The 20,670-nt window shown below is 36.7% G+C and overlaps 2 protein-coding genes across 2 annotated transcripts in view; both read left to right on the plus strand.

Moving 5' to 3' along the window:
• LOC122667818 (CBL-interacting protein kinase 32) overlaps window positions 1-4,467 on the plus strand; it is a 37,718-nt gene extending 33,251 nt beyond the window's left edge. Inside the window, exons 12-15 of the mRNA XM_043864261.1 lie at window positions 2,466-2,579; window positions 2,669-2,725; window positions 2,812-2,886; window positions 4,117-4,467. Of these exons, the coding sequence (XP_043720196.1) occupies window positions 2,466-2,579; window positions 2,669-2,725; window positions 2,812-2,886; window positions 4,117-4,197 (327 nt within the window). The 3' untranslated portion in view covers window positions 4,198-4,467. The remainder of the gene's footprint in view (window positions 1-2,465; window positions 2,580-2,668; window positions 2,726-2,811; window positions 2,887-4,116) is intronic.
• An 8,390-nt stretch (window positions 4,468-12,857) lies between these two features.
• On the plus strand, window positions 12,858-15,629 carry LOC122666873 (ubiquitin-conjugating enzyme E2 22). The gene is made up of 6 exons (XM_043862969.1): window positions 12,858-13,010; window positions 13,228-13,372; window positions 13,469-13,546; window positions 14,032-14,144; window positions 14,288-14,391; window positions 15,263-15,629. The coding sequence occupies exons 1-6, from the start codon at window positions 13,002-13,004 to the stop codon at window positions 15,609-15,611; spliced, it is 798 nt and encodes a 265-aa protein (XP_043718904.1). The 5' UTR covers window positions 12,858-13,001; the 3' UTR covers window positions 15,612-15,629.
• The last annotated feature ends 5,041 nt before the right edge of the window (window positions 15,630-20,670 follow it).

A 20,670-nucleotide genomic window follows, 5' to 3' on the forward strand; every position in this document is an offset into this window, starting at 1 on the left:
TACTAATGTGGTCTTGGTTTGATAGCTTAAAATGCACTTGGGGAGATGAACTAGATGCAGGCCATGTCATTGAGATAGGCCATGAAATTTTACACGTATACTACCCAAATGCGCTCTATCTATCCAATGGTTGAATCTTGAAGATCAGCCAGTCATTTGATTAAAAAATGGTGGCCATATATTTATATGGATAATTAGAGATAGATCCAATATATGGTGGCCATATATTGATTTTGGCCTTGAAATTTAGTAGATGGCCAATCCACTTGGTCTTCTGTCTATACAACAGTTATAATTGCCCTGTCAGATTTCTACTAATGTGGTCTTGGTTTGATAGCTTAAAATGCACTTGGGGAGATGAACTAGATGCAGGCCATGTTATTGAGATAGGCCATGAAATTTTACATGTATACTACCCAAATGCGCTCTATCTATCCAATGGTTGAATCTTGAAGATCAGCCAGTCATTTGATTAAAAAATGGTGGACCATTTAGAGAAGCTTTTCTAAACAGGACTGTGCAAAAGACATTTTCCCATTAAAATATATTGTGCTTGAATTTTTGAAAATAGTTTCTGAGGTTGATCACCCACCATACAATCTATAAATGGGCACGTAATTCTGCCATGTTGTAGGTGGGGTAGGGCTGAAATTTTGTGGACAAGTATACCTCAAGGTTCCTTACTCACTTGTTATTCAACCCAAATGGAGTTTGTCAAATGTCAAAATAAAGCATTGAAAAATCCAAGGCTACTAAGAGGGTGCATGCCAATGCTTGGACTAAGTTGTCATGGCGTCTAGGCGACCCTAGGCGATGGAGGAGTGAAAAATCAAGGCAACACCAACAAGGCGCGTAGGCGCTGCCTTGACAACTGGGTTTGGACTGCAAGAAAGGGTGCATGCTAAGACAAAGGAGGGTATATTATTGAATTTGAGTTTGAAATTTGACATTTGGCGAATCCAAACCATTCCTCTGATATCCAATAGTCAGATTTGCCACATCACTCTTCTACAAATCATAACTAGATGCACCCGTTCATAGATTCTTTTTTTTGGGGGGGGCCACTGTCCACCAAACCTTTCATCTTAAAGTTTTTAAGTAATGAGTGCTGCTGCTTTGGGAGTAATGCAATGGCACCTTGCAACATCTTGGTTGCACTTCATGAAATAAAACAAATTTTTTAGGCAAAAGGTTTCATGGATGGTCCAGTCCCATAGAGTATCTATGGGTGACCCACCAGTTGTGCCATGTGGATTGGTGATATAGCAATTCTGACCATTGGATATCTAGAGAATAGTTTGGGTTGGCCACTTGCGAAATTTCATACTTAAATTTGTTTATATAGCCTCTTATTTTTGTCATGCACCTTCTTGGTAGTCTAAACATCGCCATGCACCCTCTTGGTAGTCCTAGATTTTTGGAAGCTTTATTTTGCCACTTGGCCAACTCCAATTGAGCTGAAACTTGACATATGACCAGAGGACCTTGGGATCTATCTCTCTCCAAAATTCAGCCCCTCACTCGACTGGCTATGTAGTACAAATATGTAGGTTGTCCATAGATCATAGATTCCCTATGGAGTATGGACAGGCTCACCGATAAAACCTGTTCCTTTTTTTTTTATATATATCTTATTGCATGTTTTCTGGACTGGCATATCTAGATTGTTATCTATTGGCAAGCGCCCTTGTGTGCTTTTATTTGTGATGTGGGAGCTTGGTTGGACCTTAAATTTTGTGTACAAGTTTTCTATGTCGTCCTAGACTGTTTTAGAATGTTTTTACTCATTGGCACTACACCATGTGGCATTAATGGATCAATTTTGGTCAATATTTGAAAGGCTTTTAAGGAAATTCAATATACGGTGGGCTATATGATTGAGTTTGGCTTTCAAATTTAAAAGATTGCCAATCCACATAGTTCCTTATGTATTCAATTTCAAAATGGCCTCATCAGTCCTCCATTGATTACAACAACAACCATAACCTTATCCCAACTGAATGGGGTCGGCTACATGGATCCGAAAAGGTCATGACAATAATATGATAGAGAAAAATCCACTAGATTATGGGCCATACATTTGAGATTTTCCATTAAATTGTAGACAATGCATAAGATGATTTGTCTATTCAATGGTTGAATTGGTCACAAAAGCCTTCTAAATGGCAGAACAAGGCAAAAGATTCTCTAGAATGTATGAGTTGATGATATACACAAATGCTGGGGGATGACTGCTACTATTTCTTCAAGGATTTGTGCTCATTTGTCAGTATGCTTCCATCTGATAGGCCATATATGTGGTTCTACTTCATTGGTTTCCTTGGGTATCTTGATGGTAATCATGTATTTCAAGCATCTGGATGTGTTCAAAGATATAATTTCAAGCTTAAATATCCTTCAAGGTGTCACTGATTGTAATTCATTTGCATGCTCTCTGATTGTTTCCTATGGATAACCTGTGACAGGAGTTTAAGAGGGAAACGAGGTTTACATCAAAATGTCCTCCCAGTGAGATCATCAACAAGATTGAAGAAGCTGCAAAACCTCTTGGTTTTGATGTTCTCAAGAAAAATTACAAGGTGAAGATTTTTAAATTATATGCCATATAGTGATGTTAAACATACTTTTACATCCTGGTTGAGAAGTAATGGGGATTATTGTCTCTCAGATGAGGCTGGAGAATATGAAAGCGGGTAGGAAGGGAAACCTCAAAATTTCTACTGAGGTATTGCTTCAGACTCAACAATGTTATTGGATTTTGGAATTTGGTTAGTTTTCAGAAATTTCATACAATCTCATCCATGTCATCAGGTATTTCAAGTGGCACCTTCTCTTCATATGGTTGAAGTACGGAAAGCAAAAGGAGATACTTTGGAGTTCCATAAGGTACCCCTATCCATTGTTCTCAAGAATAATAAATGGATTCTGATAAATGATTCAAAAACAAAGTATTTTTCTGGTTTATAAGTTAGCATGTCTAAAAGTACATCTATCTGTTGGGGAATAATCCCACATCGACTCTATAGGTGATATAGCATTGATATTGGTAAGACACACGGATAAACTTCGGTACGCTGCAGAACACACTGATACGTTGAATACGGCTAATTTTATTCAGACTACAAATGGTTAGTGTTAAAAGTAATGCTAGAACCATTACATTATTGTATGTTAAAATCAATAGAGCATTTGGTCATTGGTACACATGTATGAAGTTGCACAAAAGATCTTATGGACCCCTCAATATATAAGGTTTTGCAACGAATATATTTCCCTCTAGTTTACTCATCCTAGAAGTGTCGACAGAAAATATATATAATTTTCAAGATATTTTGTTATGGGGCGGGTTTCCTGTCAATTTTAATTTAGCTATGGTGCATTTTATTTAACACAAACTTTGTGGACTTATTGTTCACATCATTACCTAGACTTCTATTGGTCCTCAGTCCAATCCTCTTTGTCACATGTCAGTAGAATGCTTGAAATTTTTGAAAAAAAAAGATAAATTCTTCTTTTTAAAGAATTTTGGGAATCATTTAAGAAACAAGGGAAAGAGCCCCATACATAGAGGGACGTTGAGTGAGATGGGCCACTAAATTCCGTATTTGGGAAATCCAGAATGCATCCATCTAATGTTCACAAAAATTAACATATATTCTTTAGCTCGTATATGCCTCTTTTCACAATAATTACATCACATATGATGCATATGTAGGTTTCCTCTAGATTAATAATAATAATAATAATAATATATACTTACAGTATAGAAAATACATAAAATGACATTTTCTTGATAAACAGTTTTGAAAGTATTCTATCAAATATGAAAATATAAAATATGTTACTTAAAGTTATCACCATGCAAGGTATGTAAGGTGTCTTAGTAAAACTTTTGTACATTATACTGCAACTCCGTTCCACAAAATAGGATACCAATTGCTTCTCTGTAACAACCAGTACTAATTTCTGAAGTAAGGATACTTATTAGTTCATATCCAATGATACCATTGATATTTTGAATTATTCCTATCATCCAATGTTCTTTCAGATAAAAATTTCCCATGGAAGTTTTAATACTTGTCTTTACCAATTCATGACAACTATTTTTCTCTGCAGTTCTACAAAAGTCTTTCAACTTGTCTTAAAGATGTAGTTTGGAAAACAGAAGAGGACATGCAAGATGGAAAAAAGCAATAACTATTTAGTTTAAGGCACCAAAGTAATCATTTTCATCAAGGTTCTCATCAAAGATTGTATCTTTTCCCTGTACTTCATTCCTTTTTCCTTTTCCTCTCTCTAGAAGTTAGATGACTGGTCGTGTATATGGTCCACAATTGTTTACCATGTTACTATTGTTGGAAAGAGTTGTCAATTCCCCCAAACAGTTTTGTATGTGATTTTATGTTACCTTCGAATATTTGAATTTCATTCATGAAATATGATGAAAGAAATTTTCTTTGTACAAAATGTATTTACTCACATTTTTTTAATGTCATCAAGCTCAACTACATACATTACATTCAGGTTTTAGTTTCTGTAAATCTTTCAGGACTTTATAATAGTATCCAAGGGGATCAAATTAGAATTAAAAGAAAAGCTGAATAATAAGTTCCTGATTATAGCTTAGTATTAAGTGTTGTAAACTTAAGCCAAGAGGTGTGATTGGGGCAATGCAATTGTTCATAAAAATTCTTCCATTACAGGATGTGCTTGTTTATATTTCAGTATTTGAATGAAAAAATATTGTGGGCAATATCTCTCATATGGAGTAGAAAACTAGATCTGTTTTTCATTGTACTCATATATTTGCATGTTCTTTATTGCTCTTCTTTCTTTTATTCTAAGAGTTTCTGCATCATTATTAAATTTGTGGCTTTGCCTACTCAATGCATTGTGCAATTTTTATTTTTGGTATGGTTGTGCAATAGGGAGTTATCTTTGTAAGAAAGGGGGGTGCGGGTTTGAAATATTTATAAGAGAGATTTCTGTTACTGAGAGGCAACTAGAAAACGTATTTGCCAGCGGCAGAGCTTTATGCAGATCTAGTTGAATTGGTGAAGCTCTGCACTTGTTTCTATATTATAGGTATTTTATACATGTATGATTTGCAATGAAGAAGCTTAACAGTACTCAAAATTGGATCCGGCTCCTCTCCAGGGAGGCCAGCGCCCAAGCTCTGCCCAGGGGCATCCAAGGGTTGGGTGATGCAGCACACATCTTGGCGCATGCCTAGGGATGTGTGCAGCACAGCCCAACGGCTGGATGCTCCCTGGGCGTGCTGGGTGCTCCCTGGACTAAAACTCAGTGACATTCATCGATGGTTGGAATGCTAGTGATGAAATAACCAAAATGAGCTTTTCAAATAGTTCAGGTGAGGCTATTGAAAAAGACACACTGGGTAGTTTTCAATCGAACAACTCTGCAGAACCATTCCGATCACAGTTCTATCAAAGCCTAGTTCAACTACGCCATTAGTAAAAAGAATACAAACCATTTCGATGACTGATGACGATGGATCTAAGAGACAGAGCAAGAACGGACTCCTCGTTCTCACCTTGAAATTACTTATGAACTATGTGGTTTTCATTAAGGACTAAAACAATTTTTTTTTTTGGTGGGGAGCTGGAGGTGTCTGGTCTTTGGCCAACGAATTCCCTCAAGGCTTGTGCACGAACCCGCAATACACACAAATCGGGAGATACTGGGCCCCCCATGTTCACTAGGGAGTTTCCTCTCAAGCAGGTGGCTCCAATGGGGCAGGCGGAGTTGAACTCAGGACCTTCCATCTAAAGAGAAGCTGGCACACCGAAGATCAACGAATTGAGGCTGATTCTTGTTCGGTGCTCCTGCGCCCCAACCTAGTAGAGAAGGGATCTTTGTCCCCTCTAGTTCCTTGCTGGCCCAGTGCCCCCAGTGCCTATAATAAGGGGGGGTGCAATGACCACCTTATCCCCTGTTCGAACACATAGCCTAGGTGGGGTCCAACCCCCCTTATTACAGACACTGGGGGAGCTGGGCCGGGGCAGAGAACTGGAGGAGATAATTTTTCAATAGAGAAGCACCAGAAATGTCAACCATCATCAAAGAGGGAGCGAGGATGCAAATAGAGGGAGTAGGGGGAGAGAGAGAAAGGGACTGAATCAATTTCGGTCTAGGAATGAGTGAGACCAAAACCAAACCATTAAGGAATTTCGGTTTTTGGTGAGTTTCGTTTTTGATTTGATATGATTTTGGTTTATTTTGGATTTTTAATATCGGGTTAATATTGGTTTAGATCGATTTGTTTTTTAAATTTAATCGCAATAAAACCTTACATTCATAATTTGTAGTGAGGAAAAATTGAGTAAAAACACCTTAAGTCATCTTTCTCAAGTTAAACAAGTAAACAATAAGGAGTAGGAAAATTGATTTGATATGTTCATATTGTAATCGAAACAAACAGGAACAAATTTTAAGAGAATATAACTAATATTGAAATCAATAGATAAATAGAATTTTTTATTTTAATATTAGTTACCTTCAACTAATATATGTATTTTATAGAAATTAAAGAAAGTAATCCTTTACTATTTCCAAGGAATGACTCTTTATATTGCTTGTGCTTAATGTCTCCAGATTATACTAGAAATCATATAGAAACTTGTTATGAGTGGATATATTAAATTGGTTCTTAAATAGATTTCGAGAGAAATCCATTTTTTATTTTGGGTGAATAATTAGTCGACGGATGCTCTTAGTACATTTGTAGTCTCTGAAAATATGCGAAATTCACTCATTAAAGTGTATAAAGATGTAAGAATTGGTGGAAATTGATATGTGTATGCTGAAATAAGAAACATGGGCACTAACCCCAAGGGGGTAGAAGAGTTGGCATGGGCGCTGGTCTAAATCGACAGGTGATCTGTGTTCGACTCCTTTTACCTGCATGGAACCACTCACCTTGGGTTTAATTGGTTTTCTATTTAAATCCTTGAATGACCCAGTCCTGTGACTGTGGGGCACGCATGGACTCGGGGGAATAGTTAGACCGAAGGTCTGAATACCCTCGTTAGCAAAAAAAAACATGAGCACTTCTACAATTTCATATATTAAAGGAAGATTTTGACGTCTCTAAAATCTAGGTCATACATAGTAAATATACGTAATTGTACTCTCATTCAAGATGGACTAAAAAAGATCTTTATTTGTATTCTCCAATTTAAAAGATATTTATATCATTTTCCAATGAGATAGAATGAACCAAAAGAGTTCTGGCATTTATTCCCTAGAAAGAGGAGATAGCCACCAAAAATCAGAAACAATTTAGTTTGCGTCAAAGATTTCATACCTATTATTAACCAGCTGTGGTGGCCAACTCCATCTTTTCCTTATTAACCTCTTCTTTAGCATCCAGCCTAACTGAGGACAAAGCTTACTTAGTGACCCCATTCTCCTGATAATGATATGATTAGTTGAATAAAGAAAGATATCTTTCTTAATATTTTTGTAAAAGTGGGTATCTCAAGGAGCTAAAGTGAACAACTCCTCTTAATTTGTTTAGATTTTCTACTTAAAAATTATAAAGAAGATAAATAAAGCCCATGGGCCCTTCTCTATTAATTTGTTTAGGTCCAAAACATTTGAGTATTGTTCCCCACCTTCCCACCCTAAAAAAAGTATTCAATTCAACGTTTTCTTTATTTCCTTTTATGTCCTTTTATTTTAATTTTAAAATTTTGAATTCACTGATCTCCATTCACATTACTGATCTGATGATATCTGAGCCGTTGATTTGCTTTGCCAGTTGGCACCTCTAACGGCTACCTGCTAACGTCCAGCTTGATGACATTCCAACGGTAACTCTCTTTGACACCAGTGTCCGTGTCGGCAAAAACTCCCATTCCCACAATACGACAAAACCTGCAAAACCTGCACCCCAACAATCTCTACTTATTGAACTTAATTTTTATAGACCATTTTACCCCTGGGTTTCAATTCAATTACTTGATACGACTATTTTGCCCTTGGTATTATTATATAATCACAGTTATACCAATCCAAAGAAATATCAAACAAATACCATTTGGGGGAGGAGTGCTGGCGTAGTGAGTATCTCTCCACCCCATATGAAAAGACATCTAAGTCCTCTTGTTCTGGGGAGGAGAGAGATAGACACATGGGAGTATAGGCGTAGGCCACACTCCCGGACAGAAAATTACTTCCCATTTATTCGTAGGGTTCTTGTTTTTTTTTTTGGGAAGTAGTTTTCTGTCCGAGAGTGTGGCCTACGCCAGCACTCCCATGTGTCTATCTCTCTCCTCCTTAAAACAAGGGGGTGGAGATGTCTTTTCAAATGGGGAGGAGAGAGATAGACTCATGAGAATGCTGGCATAGGCCACACTCCCAGATAGAGAACTTTCTCCCTTTTTTTTTTTTTAATAATATAATACAATTCACAAGGTTGGGTTATCGATGAATGCATCTTTAAGGTGGGGGACCAAAAGTATCCCTATAGGGTATTTGATAGTCATTGTTGGCTTTGAACTACTAGGATTTTCTTCACATTATGAATCAGCCTAACATATGTTGACTCGTGAAACTAACGATCTCTTTCAATTTACCAAAAAAAAAAAACAAAAACAACGATCTCTTTTCCTTTTATATTATCGAATTAATGACTCGTGAAATTAACGACGCAGTAAGATATATAGCGCTAATCTATATTTTTAAGTATTAATAATTTGATGTGAACTTATTATATATTTATCACTATTAAAACATACTTGAAATGGAAAGAAAAAATGTAAAATGTGGTAGAAGAGATGGAAATTGGAAACCCTCCTTTTTTATTTTTCTTCTAAAGGTCAGTAAAAATTATATTAAGATATAGAAAGATGTACAAGATTTAACGTCTATGTATCTTAGCTAGACAAAAGAAACAAAATACAAAATTGTCTTAATACTCTACTTTCGACATTGTCATCAATAGAAAACCTCAAAGCAATAGAGACAAATTTATATGAGACAAAAGTTCTCAAACCTTTCAAATTTGAAGGTGGATCGTTTATGTACATCCTAAATGATGTCGTGTTGAACAAAAAAAGGATGAGTTTGCATGAAGAAATAACAATGTTGCTTAACATACCAAGGTAAGGGCTGATATTGGATGCAAATAACAATAGCACTAGGGTCACATTCAATCCACAAACTAGAGATACCTTTAATCTTTACCAAATTTAAGCCAACGAATAAAATTGGAAATTCAGTAAAGAAAGTAGATTGAAAATTTGGAAACCCTCATTAAAATGAATATAGTTCACTCATTTAGGAGAAAAAAGATGACTTATATATACATCGCTAATCTCCAATGTGTGATACTATTTTGTCGCATCTCATTGCTGTGCTCCTTATGTCACTTGCTTAGAAAACCTTATCCCAAAAAATAATGTCTGAAACCTACTATTCAAATTCAATGATTTAAATTAGTTTCTCTTAAATCTAATAAAGTAAAAAGATTATTTTACTCCAAGAACAAAAGTATCAATTTGAAATAATCACCAAGAACAAGGGCATTCTTGGTAGTCCACAAGGAATATAACATGATAGAATGAGAATTAGAGCCTTAAAGATATGATTTTGTTGAAGCAGCAGGGGTAGTATCGTCATCTTAAAGTTTGAACTGCAAAACTAAACCCATTATCGTGCAGGTTCTTTATTAAATCAGTACAAAAAACCAAACGGGCCAATGAAACAATGAAAAGCATCAAATCAATATGAAATATAGAGAGACACGTCATTTTGAAACGCTTTTTTTTTTTTTTTAATTAAAATTCTGTATTTCTATTATTAAAATTTTAAAATAAATATCAGAACCAACGCCAATCATGCAAGATTACCTTTCCGAAAAGTAACCGGAGCAAATCTTCATCTCAATCTCGATCTCGTCTTCCCTCTTCCATCTGCTCTTCCTTCTTCATCTTTCAGGTTAGCCCCATTTGTGATTTTCTCTGGTTTATATTTCTTTCATAGAGGCAGCAGTGGTCATACAATACTACTTTCCTTTCTCTTTCAGTTTTAGATTTCTTTGGTACTTCCTCTTTGGTTTGGATTTACTTCTCTCTTCATCTTCTTCTTATGATGATGATGATGATGATGATGATGATGATGATGATGATAATGATGATGATAGGCGATGATAGTGATGCTTTTCGTGTGCTTTATTGATCTATGGATTCTTGGTTTCTGATTTTGGATTTCCAAAGATCACTTATTTTTTTGGATCGTCGGTGAATCTGTCTTTTTTGGAAAAGTCTAGTCTTTTTGCGCTATTTCTCTTGCATATCTCATGGGCTTCTCTCTTCTGTGTTTGGTTGGAATGGAAATTAGTTAGGGTTAGAAAGGCGTGCTCTGTATGTTGATTCGATATGTGCTCTTTTATTTGATGTAATGTGAGCACATTAGGGCTTCGTCTTTCATTATTGGTCTTTTTCCCCCCTTCTTTCTGCGTTAGGTGTTAATATCATAGTGGGTTTTAGTTTCTGTTCGTTGTGAGTCTTTCTGCGCTGATTTTCTTGTACTTCTCCTGGTTCCTTCTTTTGGGTTTGCTTAAAACAGAAACTAGTTCGGCTGCAAAAGGCAAGCTCTCTGTGTTGCTTGGATATGAACTCTCTTGTTTGATGTAATGGGAGCATATTAGCGCTTCATCTTCCATTTGGGCCATAGGGTTTCCTTTTCGCTCTCTTACTGCATTAGATGTTAATAGATTAGTGGGTTTTAGTTTCTGTGCTCCTTAATCGTTCGCTTCTGCGTTTTTCTACCTATCCAAGGTTTCCATGTTTGTCTCTGATAGATTGCGTGATTGATTCTTGTAGGTGATTGTACTTTGAAGTGGAACTTTGTTTTGGAGGTTTCCTGCTCATTTAAGGCATTTTTTTTTGGCAAGTTGCTCTCTTGATTTATCTCTGGTATTGCACTAAGTGGTTAGAGGAGCATTTTTCATGAGATGGGTTGTGGCAAAGTTTTGATCTCACACTAACTTGGGCTGAAGGTCTGCCTTCAGGCACTTTCTTTGGCCATTCTATGTATTTGCGCCTTCCCTTTGCTTTTATGTGTATTTAGCAAATGCATTGTTGAAGAGTTTTTCATAATTGTTTTGTTTCATGTCTTCTCTCTTTTGGCTGTGTGTTGTTTGTACCTTGATGATCCCATTTATATCTAAAAAAATGGGTTTGTCTGGTTTTGTTTCATGTCTTCTCTCTTTTGGCTGTGTTTTTTGTACCTTGATGATCCCATTTATATCTAAATAAAAGGGTTTGTTTTGCGGGGGTTTTTTTTTTTTTTTTTTTTGTGGGGGGAGGGGGGATTGAATGGGAGGTTGGTCCTTACCTAAGAATTGGGGTTTTTTTTGGCCTATAGTATGGGGAACTAAAGTACATGGAAAATGACCGATTTAACTTACTTCTTTGTTAAACAACAATTTGTTGATGGAATTAGTGACTTGATGGTTGGTAGGATGTTGCACTTGATATCTATGTCGATAAACATGGATTTAGATTATTGATAACTTTACTGGTTAGTATTTGATGCCAGTTTGTGGATTGTGTCTTACAGAAACATGCTATTGTGGTGAAGGCAACATTTTAATATAAAGATGTTCTTGGAGTTAATTTTTTAGTTTGATGAAGTGAAATAGTGTGTTTGATCTTGTTTGGTTTATTCTTAAATTGTCATCTAGGTTTGGAGGATTCTGGTACTTCAGTACGTATCTTTTGAGAGACTTGATACATCTTAGGTTGAATGTTGCTGATCACTTCTACAAGTAGAGTGTTGTTGATGAGTTTTCTATGCTTCTGTTTGTCTTTCAATTTGTGTGTCATATTTTTTTAACTGCATTTGTGTGGAATATGGTCCCGATAATTGTTTATGTGAATTACCTCAAGACAATGATATGATTTCCATATCCGCTAGACCGCTACTATATAAAACATTTGGCTAGTTATATCATTTTGGAAAAAAATTATTATTTTTATGCATGAGACTTATATTTATTGGTGGATCTCTTGAGAATTTAAAATGAGCCTTAAATATAGATATTTTCTTATGACACTTAACCAAAGCATGTAACCACAGACATGTTTTTTCACTTCTATGGTAGTCGTTCATTGCGTTTTGAAAGATTTTGCTTCTAAATTGTTGTGTTTTCCTACCACGGGGATATCTAATAAAATCTATTATTAGCTTCAAATCTCAGGACTGGAAACTGCTGGTTCTTTTGTGCATATGGCACCGAATGTAGTTGGGATCTATGCCGTGCTGTGGGTCTCACTGTAGTTGGGATCTATTCATGAAGTTTCTTGGTTGTTCACCTGCTTAGTTTGCGGTGTGTTTGGGATTCTCATCCAATTAAGCTGTCCATCATTCTGTGTCAAAAAGAGGATCTCAGAAACTGGATTTTGGAGAAATCCAGTCCATATCTGAGGGGAGATCTTATCCATTCATTTTAGATCTGTAAGTGCTACGACTCTAGCATCAGGATAGGAGGATGATTGAAGTTTTCCACCTGTCCCTTTGGCATGCCACCTGTTCCAAAATTTGTGGATGTATTTCTGGCTAGGTTTGCCCTAGTTTTTCAGTCTAATTACCTAGCAGATCTATTAACTGCAAGTACACAACATGACAGACATATATATGCTTGAGTTTTGGATATTACAACCATCTAAACTCCTCTTCAAGGAAAAGGGGATTTCTTATTTTCCTTCAATGAATCCAAAAGAAGTAATCCTTACTGTTGATTCTGCATGGCACTGGAAGTTATAATAACATCATTTTTTTTTGGTGGTGAATAATTTAAGCTAATGCTTCCTTTCAATCTTCTGCAGGTCTTTCAGTGGTTAGCTCAACTAGCGTCTTACTTCTTCAACAAACTACTCTGCAAGTTGGAGAAGATTTTGGTGCTACTTTATTGATTTTATCTCATCACTAAAAGGAATTAAAGATCTCTGTTAAGAACCTATTACATTTGCATGGCTTTGGTAAGATTTTCTCTGTTAAAAATGATTGTAGTTTGGGTTGAGCATTGGGGGGGGGGGGAGGCTGAGGTTTGATAACTTGTCCAACCAGAAGTCCTTTATCGGATGGTGACATGCTCTCGTCTAATTTGCATTCAGTTTCCAGTGCATTAAGTTGACTTATGTGTGTTCCAGGAAAATAAGTTCTTCCTAACCAGTTGTCAACTTGTCATTATGACAGGCAACTAATGAAAATCTTCCACCGAATGTCATAAAACAACTTGCAAAAGAGTTGAAGAATCTTGATGAAACCCCGCCCGAGGGTATCAAAGTGGCTGTAAATGATGATGATTTTTCTACTATATTTGCCGATATTGAAGGTCCAGGTGGGTGATGGTGTGTGTATTTAACTTCCCGAGCAACATTAATTTTCCAACACTGAATACTTAATGAGATAAAAAGCCTTGATGACCTTGCTGCAGCTGGGACTCCATATGAAAATGGTATTTTCCGCATGAAGTTGCTGTTGTCTCGTGACTTTCCTCATTCTCCTCCGAAAGGTATGTTTTTCTTGTTCTAAAACTGTTTTCATTTGTAGAAGTACTAATAAAAGAACAAATAAATGTACCATGGCATTATTGTAGACACTATGGTCTTCCATCAGCAGGGCCATTAGTCCATGAAGTATATTAAGTGTGTTAGTATAGGAAGCCTTATTATTATTATTTTTTTGGTAAATGTATAGGAAGCCTTATTAAGGTCTAGCTATTTGATGGACATGTGTGTCTACCACTAAGAGTTTTCTGTATCAAAAGTTAAACCATCAATTATTGTTTTGATGCTGCGACAAAATGACCCAAATGTAGTTGGGGGCATTGATAAAAGTGAATGATTGAAATCTATTGATGGGTTTAATCCTCTACACCTTCTACATGCTGCTATGGGTCACCGCACAATGCCTTATAATATTGTGGATATCAAAGATTGTTTTAGTAAATATGTTTTTGAATACTGTTTTATTCATCTTGAATAATTATTTTTGTAGGTTATTTCTTGACAAAAATTTTCCATCCAAATATCGCTACGAATGGTGAGATTTGTGTCAACACATTGAAGAAGGACTGGAATCCAAGTCTCGGACTACGGCATGTTCTTCTTGTATGTTATGTTCCTTTCAATTTATCTGATGTTTTACTTGTCATTTTCCTTTTCTTCAATGTTTTGGCTGCAACGAGTCATTTCAGAATTCATCGTGGCTAATCTTATGCGCTTCATGGTGTTTTCTCTTTTTATATTTCCAGGTAGTCAGGTGTTTACTGATAGAGCCATTTCCAGAATCAGCTTTAAATGAACAGGCTGGCAAGATGTTGCTTGAAAATTATGAGGAGTACGCTAAGCATGCCAGGTGAGTAGTTCCTATCATTTTGTTCAACCTCATGTTTTGTCGGGTTATTTTTCATGTGACATGGAAAACAACAATGCATGTGGAACTTCATATTGGCAGTGGGAAGATTGTCCTAGAGTGAACCTGGCTATGAATGAAAACAACCATGTGTGTCGGAAAAGATTTCTCGGATTTTTTTTTTTCTTTTTGGATTTTTGGTTTTAGGCCCCAAGGAGATTTGAACTCATGATGACCTTCTTAATTATGAGGTGTTGGTCTCATGACCTCTTAATTTGAGGGTATATTAGCTTAGGAAGGATTTTTGTTAGTAAACTCTTTATTTTGGAATTTATTTATTAATTATGTGCAGAATCTAAAAAAAATCACGGTTGTTTTCCAAGATTTTCAAACTGGGTTCAGATCCTGGTCTGAACTTTTTAGCATTGAACTTCTTTTAGTAAACTTTTATGGAAATTTGCTATTGAGAACTTTTGTCTGATCAGATATCAAATGATGAGTCCCAATGCTGGTGACCTTTCATCATCGTCACGACTCACATTCCTTGCCACCGCACACATGGACAAATGGTGGGGGTCCATGTGGCAGACAACCCCACACTCATAAATCAAAATTGGATCTGAAAAAGTATGGAAAGTGGTAAATTTATGAGAATGCCATTTCACTAAGATGGAATCTAGTGACATTTGTGTAACTCTTGTCCACTACTACTACTCAATTGTCACAAGAGGTTCAACTTTGAGCAACATTCCCTGCTTTTCCAGATCGCAGCGTCTTTTTTTCTATAGAATTTTGGTTTTTTTTGGTGATTATTTTTCTATGATGATGATGGTAACAAATGAAGGAAAGTGTGGGTTTTCTGGATTTTTTGTAGGCTCTATACTGGAATTCATGCTCTTAAATCAAAAGCCAAGTCCAAGACAGGAGCTATCTCTGAATCCACAACTGCTCTGAATGTTGATCAGGCAAACACAACAGTTCTCAGTATTGATCAAAAGAATGCAGTATCCAGTGCTGCAGTGTCAGTCACTCCCTTGTCAACAACTACCAAAGGAGGGGCGATTAGTCAAGATCAGGCTGTGGTTGGTGGTGGTCCAGCTACAGGGACAATGGTTGGTGGGTCTGTAGCAGTACAAAAGAAGGAAGCTGGTGGTGGGGTTGCAAAAGTTCAGGCTGACAAGAAGAAGATGGATGCCAGAAAGAAAAGCTTGAAGAGATTATAGAGTGGTAGGACATCCAAAGAACTTTCATTTATGAGAGAGACCCTTGAGGCTAACGTTGTTGCTTCTCTCAGAGGGGTTTGTTGGATACAAAATAACAGAACAGGGGAAAAAAAACAGAGGGGGGAAGAGGGTATATGAGTGAGTGAATATTCTGAATTGCAAAAGATTAGTTTTTTATTACATTCGTTTCCTCTTCTTGCCATTTATAGCTTTGAGGCACAGTTAAAAGGTTTTTTGTGTCTGATTTTGAAGGGGAGGGGATCCCACGGGTAAGATTTGATCATTGTTTTGACCTGAGCTAGAAGGATGGCAGCAAAAGGTTATGGTTATGGTTGGACCAGATCAAAACCCTCAGTTTTGGTTGGGCCGGACCGAAACTAACCGATTGGGTTATTGGTTTTTAAAATCCAAACTGAAACTGATAGCTGTTGTTGGTTTGGTCGATTCGGGTCTTTTAAAATCCAAAATGGACCCTGTCAGCTATCCAAAGCACTGTCTAAATTAAATATTAAGGGTGGTATAAAAGGTTTTTTAAAATTAATTTGATAGTGATATATGTGAAATGATTATTTTACCCTTTTTGGAAAAAGGTTGTGATCCTAGTAGGGCAAAAATGTTAGGTTACAAAGTATTTGAAATCTGAGAGGTGTCTTTGGGAAAATCTCACAGAATCTTTATCCCCTCCAGTTCCCAAGTCCTCTAACAAGAGGGGTTGCAATGACCACCTTAAGAAAATCCAATATATAAAAATTGAGAGAGCAGCAAAGAGAAGCACACGAGTGGGAGGTATGGCAAAAAGGATGGGTATCCCAGTGGTTCAGAGAAAATTGAAAGAGGTGTGGTAAAATGGAATTGGCCATAGAAGGGAAATGATGTCATTTCATGGGAGACAAGACACAGAAATGCTAGCGTACCCTATCCCATTTGCCGGCTGCTAATAAGAACACATAATTTCTTTAAACTTGGGGTTTGAGAAGCAAGGGGGATTGAGACTTACCTATCGAGTTATATTTTACATTCGTTAGTCATTCACAACTACCCTAATGTCGTTTGTGTTTGGCCTCATTCCATCAAGATAGAAGTGTGAAATCTTTGCCATGTTGAAGCGTATCCTGCATCGGACTGGTTATGTAGGCATCACTCTATGGGTCTAAACATTCAGTATGGACGTAAGAACCAACATCTGATGTAGCTATAAACACGTGAATCTCCAACATTAGAGATAAACCTAGTTCATCCTTTGGTGGACGATAGACCAAGACAAGCAGAATTAGCTACACAAAGTGCAAGGTTGAACCTCAAATAATTGCTAAATAAAATGTAGTGCACCTTAGTTTTCCGAATCTATGTCCATACATGATGCATGTAGATGGTCGCTTTGGGACATAAGGTTTACCTTTGACAAGGAACACCAGATATACCTATCACCTGTAACAGGGAGTGAATCAGAGGTACGCGGTGTATCCCTTTTATATACCCTTAGGGGAATAACTCAATCAAACAATCTTTGAATGCTAAATATAGCGTCTTTGACTCTCTTCGGACATATATACACCCTAAAGCACACAAAGGAACACTCCCGCCGAATGATTCATATTCTAGGCCTAATGAGTATAGGATTAAGGGGTGTGGTTTCATTGTGGGTAACCCAAATCTTCATAAGAGACTTGTTAACTATGCCATGAGAACACGGAAACCACGCAGTGCACACGCAATGCAGTAATTATATGTCATGAATGTAAATAAAATTAACAAATCATGGGTCAAAATATATTTATAACCAAATCATACAGGAAACAAAAAATGAATGAGGAACAAAGGGTCTAATTAGAAGTCTGATAGTCCCCACCAGAGTCGCCACTGTATGCATAAAATACCCATGGGGTCCCCCTTCCTCTTCCAGATTGGAAGAGGCATTGGTGAGGAAGGAGTCAGTGTAAAGGCCTTGGTCTACCCAGATACTAGGGTATATATCAAGTTATGGGCATGGGAAGGTGTTAGGCATCCAGACCACAGCTAAAGTCGGTCTTCCTACACCAAATTCTATTTACAAAGTTAAACAAGATATGTACAACTGACCAAAGGTCCAAAAATGCCGACACCACCTCGATCGGTGGTCTATAATGAAACCTTCCATATGGGAGGTCTTTGTTGTCCTAAAGTGATAGTAGTCATCGACCTACTATTCTGGACATGTCAAGATTGCAGCAAACGTCGACTTACCACCCATACAACATCGCCTTCGCACCAAAGTCCAGATTCAGATTTAAAATGACAAAACATATTCATCCTAGTAGTTTTGATCAATTTCATAAAGATCGAGGCACTTAAATAATATCAGGCATATTTTGGTCAATTTCCCAAAAGACCCTTTACTACTCTAGAACTCAGATTTTTCCAATGAGATTCCAAAATATTCCTTCCATCATTGTCAGAATCATTCCTAAGGTGACAAATTCGGTTTCTACAATATTGATGACCGCATTGATCTTTTTCAAATCCTTTTCCCAACGCACATAATGATGAGGGAGATGTACAAGTGATAATGACGCTTCTACAATTGGTATAGGTGATGTGAACAGGGGGAGCAGCCCTCTCAAGAGCCACCAATTAGTCTTCAGTTGATAAGATGATCTATCAAGGAGTGACAACCCGTCTACTAAAGTTCAACCACATAAGTATATGTAGGTAAACTGAAATGCTTGAAAGAAGTAAAAGCCAATGAGTGTGAAAACTATGTAAATGGAGTATATGTATGAGGAAGTATCTAGTACAAAGTTTGATCTGTTCCACAATTGCGATTTGTTTATTCGAGGGACTAATGTTGCACAGAATGACACACAGAGTGTGTGCGTAGAATTGTACAGATAATGGTGTTTATGGAATGATGCATGTAAAAATAGTGACAAACACAAAAAAGTACATGCATTGAAAATGCGCAAGGTGAAGAATGAAACGAGTAAAGTGTTTGCAAAGGTAAAGAAACCATGTTGTAGGATTTTCAAGATGCGGTGAGCATTCTTTTTGTAATGTGAGATGTATAATGTACGTCATCATGGAAAGACTATATTGTATGAATACACAGATGTTGACATGGCAAGTTGGAGAGATCTCTCCTCGTGAGTTGGAGAAGGAGTCTATTAGATCTCCTCCTCATAGGATAGAGACCAAACAGATAATTATTTCCAAAAAATGGATGACATGTGTTACCCATAATGAGGTAGTTTCAGTGTTTCACTAATAAAAGGAAACATTAAAAAGTGTGAGAGGCGGTCTCATGTATGACACAGTTTGATTATTTCTCTTCGAATCTCTTATGTCTTCCTCATTGTTCTTTTATAAAAGGGTAGAGGGTTGTGGGTGTGTATGTATTCATAGGTGCAATAGAATCCGTCTTAGTTTTCGCATTATAGTGAGAGGGTTTATGTGTTCTCATTTCTCTTCTACTTTTTCGTGGTGGGAGTGGAGAGTAAAGGAAGATGAGAAGTGTTCTCTCTTGCATTCCTTATACATGTGTTGCAGCATGATGATGTTCTTTTTGTCAAAGGAAGAGGGGCAGGTATCGCTACTTTTACTATATGTGTCTCATTGGGTTTTGAGGTGAGAGTATTGCAATCTTGTGAATCCATCTTTATTTTGTGAGTTGCTTTGTAATTTAGGATGGGTTATTACTTTTGATGTTTTGTAACTTATAGCATTGACTAAAGGGAAGATTTGTAATCATATTATTGATTATTGATTATAGTTGATTTCTTTACCTTGAAGAGGTCCCATAGTTTTTTCTTTTCTCTTTGTAAGGATTTTTCACGTGCAAATTGGTGTGTGTTTTTAATGTGCGTTTGATTTATTTTTCAGTATATTATTATTTTATGCATACTCAATTAATTTTAAGGGTAAGTAAGAAAGAATTTGTTTTTTTTCCTAATAAGTGGTGTCAGAGACAGGACATGGTAATTCTAGAGAAAATTCATAAAAGGGAACAAGTATTTTTATCGTTTAATGACTAACTTTTAAGGGTAAGTTCTATGTTCTTAAACAGGAGGCACAAGTATTAATAATTTAATATTGTTTCCATGGTCTATTGTGTGCCCCCTCACGGAATCCCTTAACCAGTTGTCAGATACATAAATATGCTAAGAAGCCGTTCACAAAACTTCAACTCACATACCTTCAAAGTTCATGCTTTTCGCATCTAAACCAACTTGTTCTCACTGGACGCTTTGGGCAGTTAGGTCCAGACAAATCTAGCCTTATTCAGCACTTGCAGTACAGAGAAGATCAAAATCTTTTTCTATTTTTTTGCCAATGACTGAAGAAGACTGAATTCGAAAGTGAGATGTCTGAAATAATCCCAGATACCATTATTATAGGATAAGATTCTTCATATGATCCATCATTAGTTTATTCTTTAGTACATGACCCACAAAGGGCCATATTTATACTTGAGATTCTCAAACTTTAAAAACAGTAATCCGCAAACGATAGTGTTTTGTCTACAGTATCACGCAAACTTCACGCATCCTTTCTTTCTTGCGAGCTTTCGATGATCCATTCATACGAGTGCTTGATCTCTCCATCGCCCTCTTCTTCCTCTTTCTGCATAAAAAGGGAGCAAGTAACCTAAAATAATCAGTGAACCCATATAAAAGATAGGAGGATTCTTTGGGCAAATTTCCTAAATATTCTGTACATCATCATCAGTTGCACCCAATGGATCACCATATTCCAGCCTTTCTACGCCCTAAAATTCGTATAAATTCCCTTCCAATACAAGGATTCATAAAACTTCTTTTCTCAACGGATAGATTCGGAACCCCTTTTTTCCCAGATAGCATATACCACTCTATAAATGCAAATTCTCATGCATCTCTCTCTGCACGCGTGTGAAAAACAATTAAATTTGCCAGCCAAAGCTTAATGCCAAGCCAATTTAGTTTTCCTTGGAGCAATGCCTACAACACTTACAATAACGTTAGAAAAGACTCTCGCTCTCTCTCTCTCTCCTGATAACAAGGCCCAATTTGAATGGTCAGAGAATTAGAAACTGTATTGATTCATG

The sequence above is a fragment of the Telopea speciosissima genome, chromosome 7 (genome assembly GCF_018873765.1).
Source record: "Telopea speciosissima isolate NSW1024214 ecotype Mountain lineage chromosome 7, Tspe_v1, whole genome shotgun sequence".
NCBI classification, from domain to species: Eukaryota; Viridiplantae; Streptophyta; class Magnoliopsida; order Proteales; family Proteaceae; genus Telopea; species Telopea speciosissima.

Coding starts and splice junctions, on each gene's coding strand:
- LOC122666873 (XM_043862969.1), top strand. Junction 13,373..13,468: donor TGCCGATATTGAAGGTCCAG/GTGGGTGATGGT, acceptor ACCTTGCTGCAG/CTGGGACTCCATATGAAAAT. Junction 14,145..14,287: donor GACTACGGCATGTTCTTCTT/GTATGTTATGTT, acceptor TTATATTTCCAG/GTAGTCAGGTGTTTACTGAT.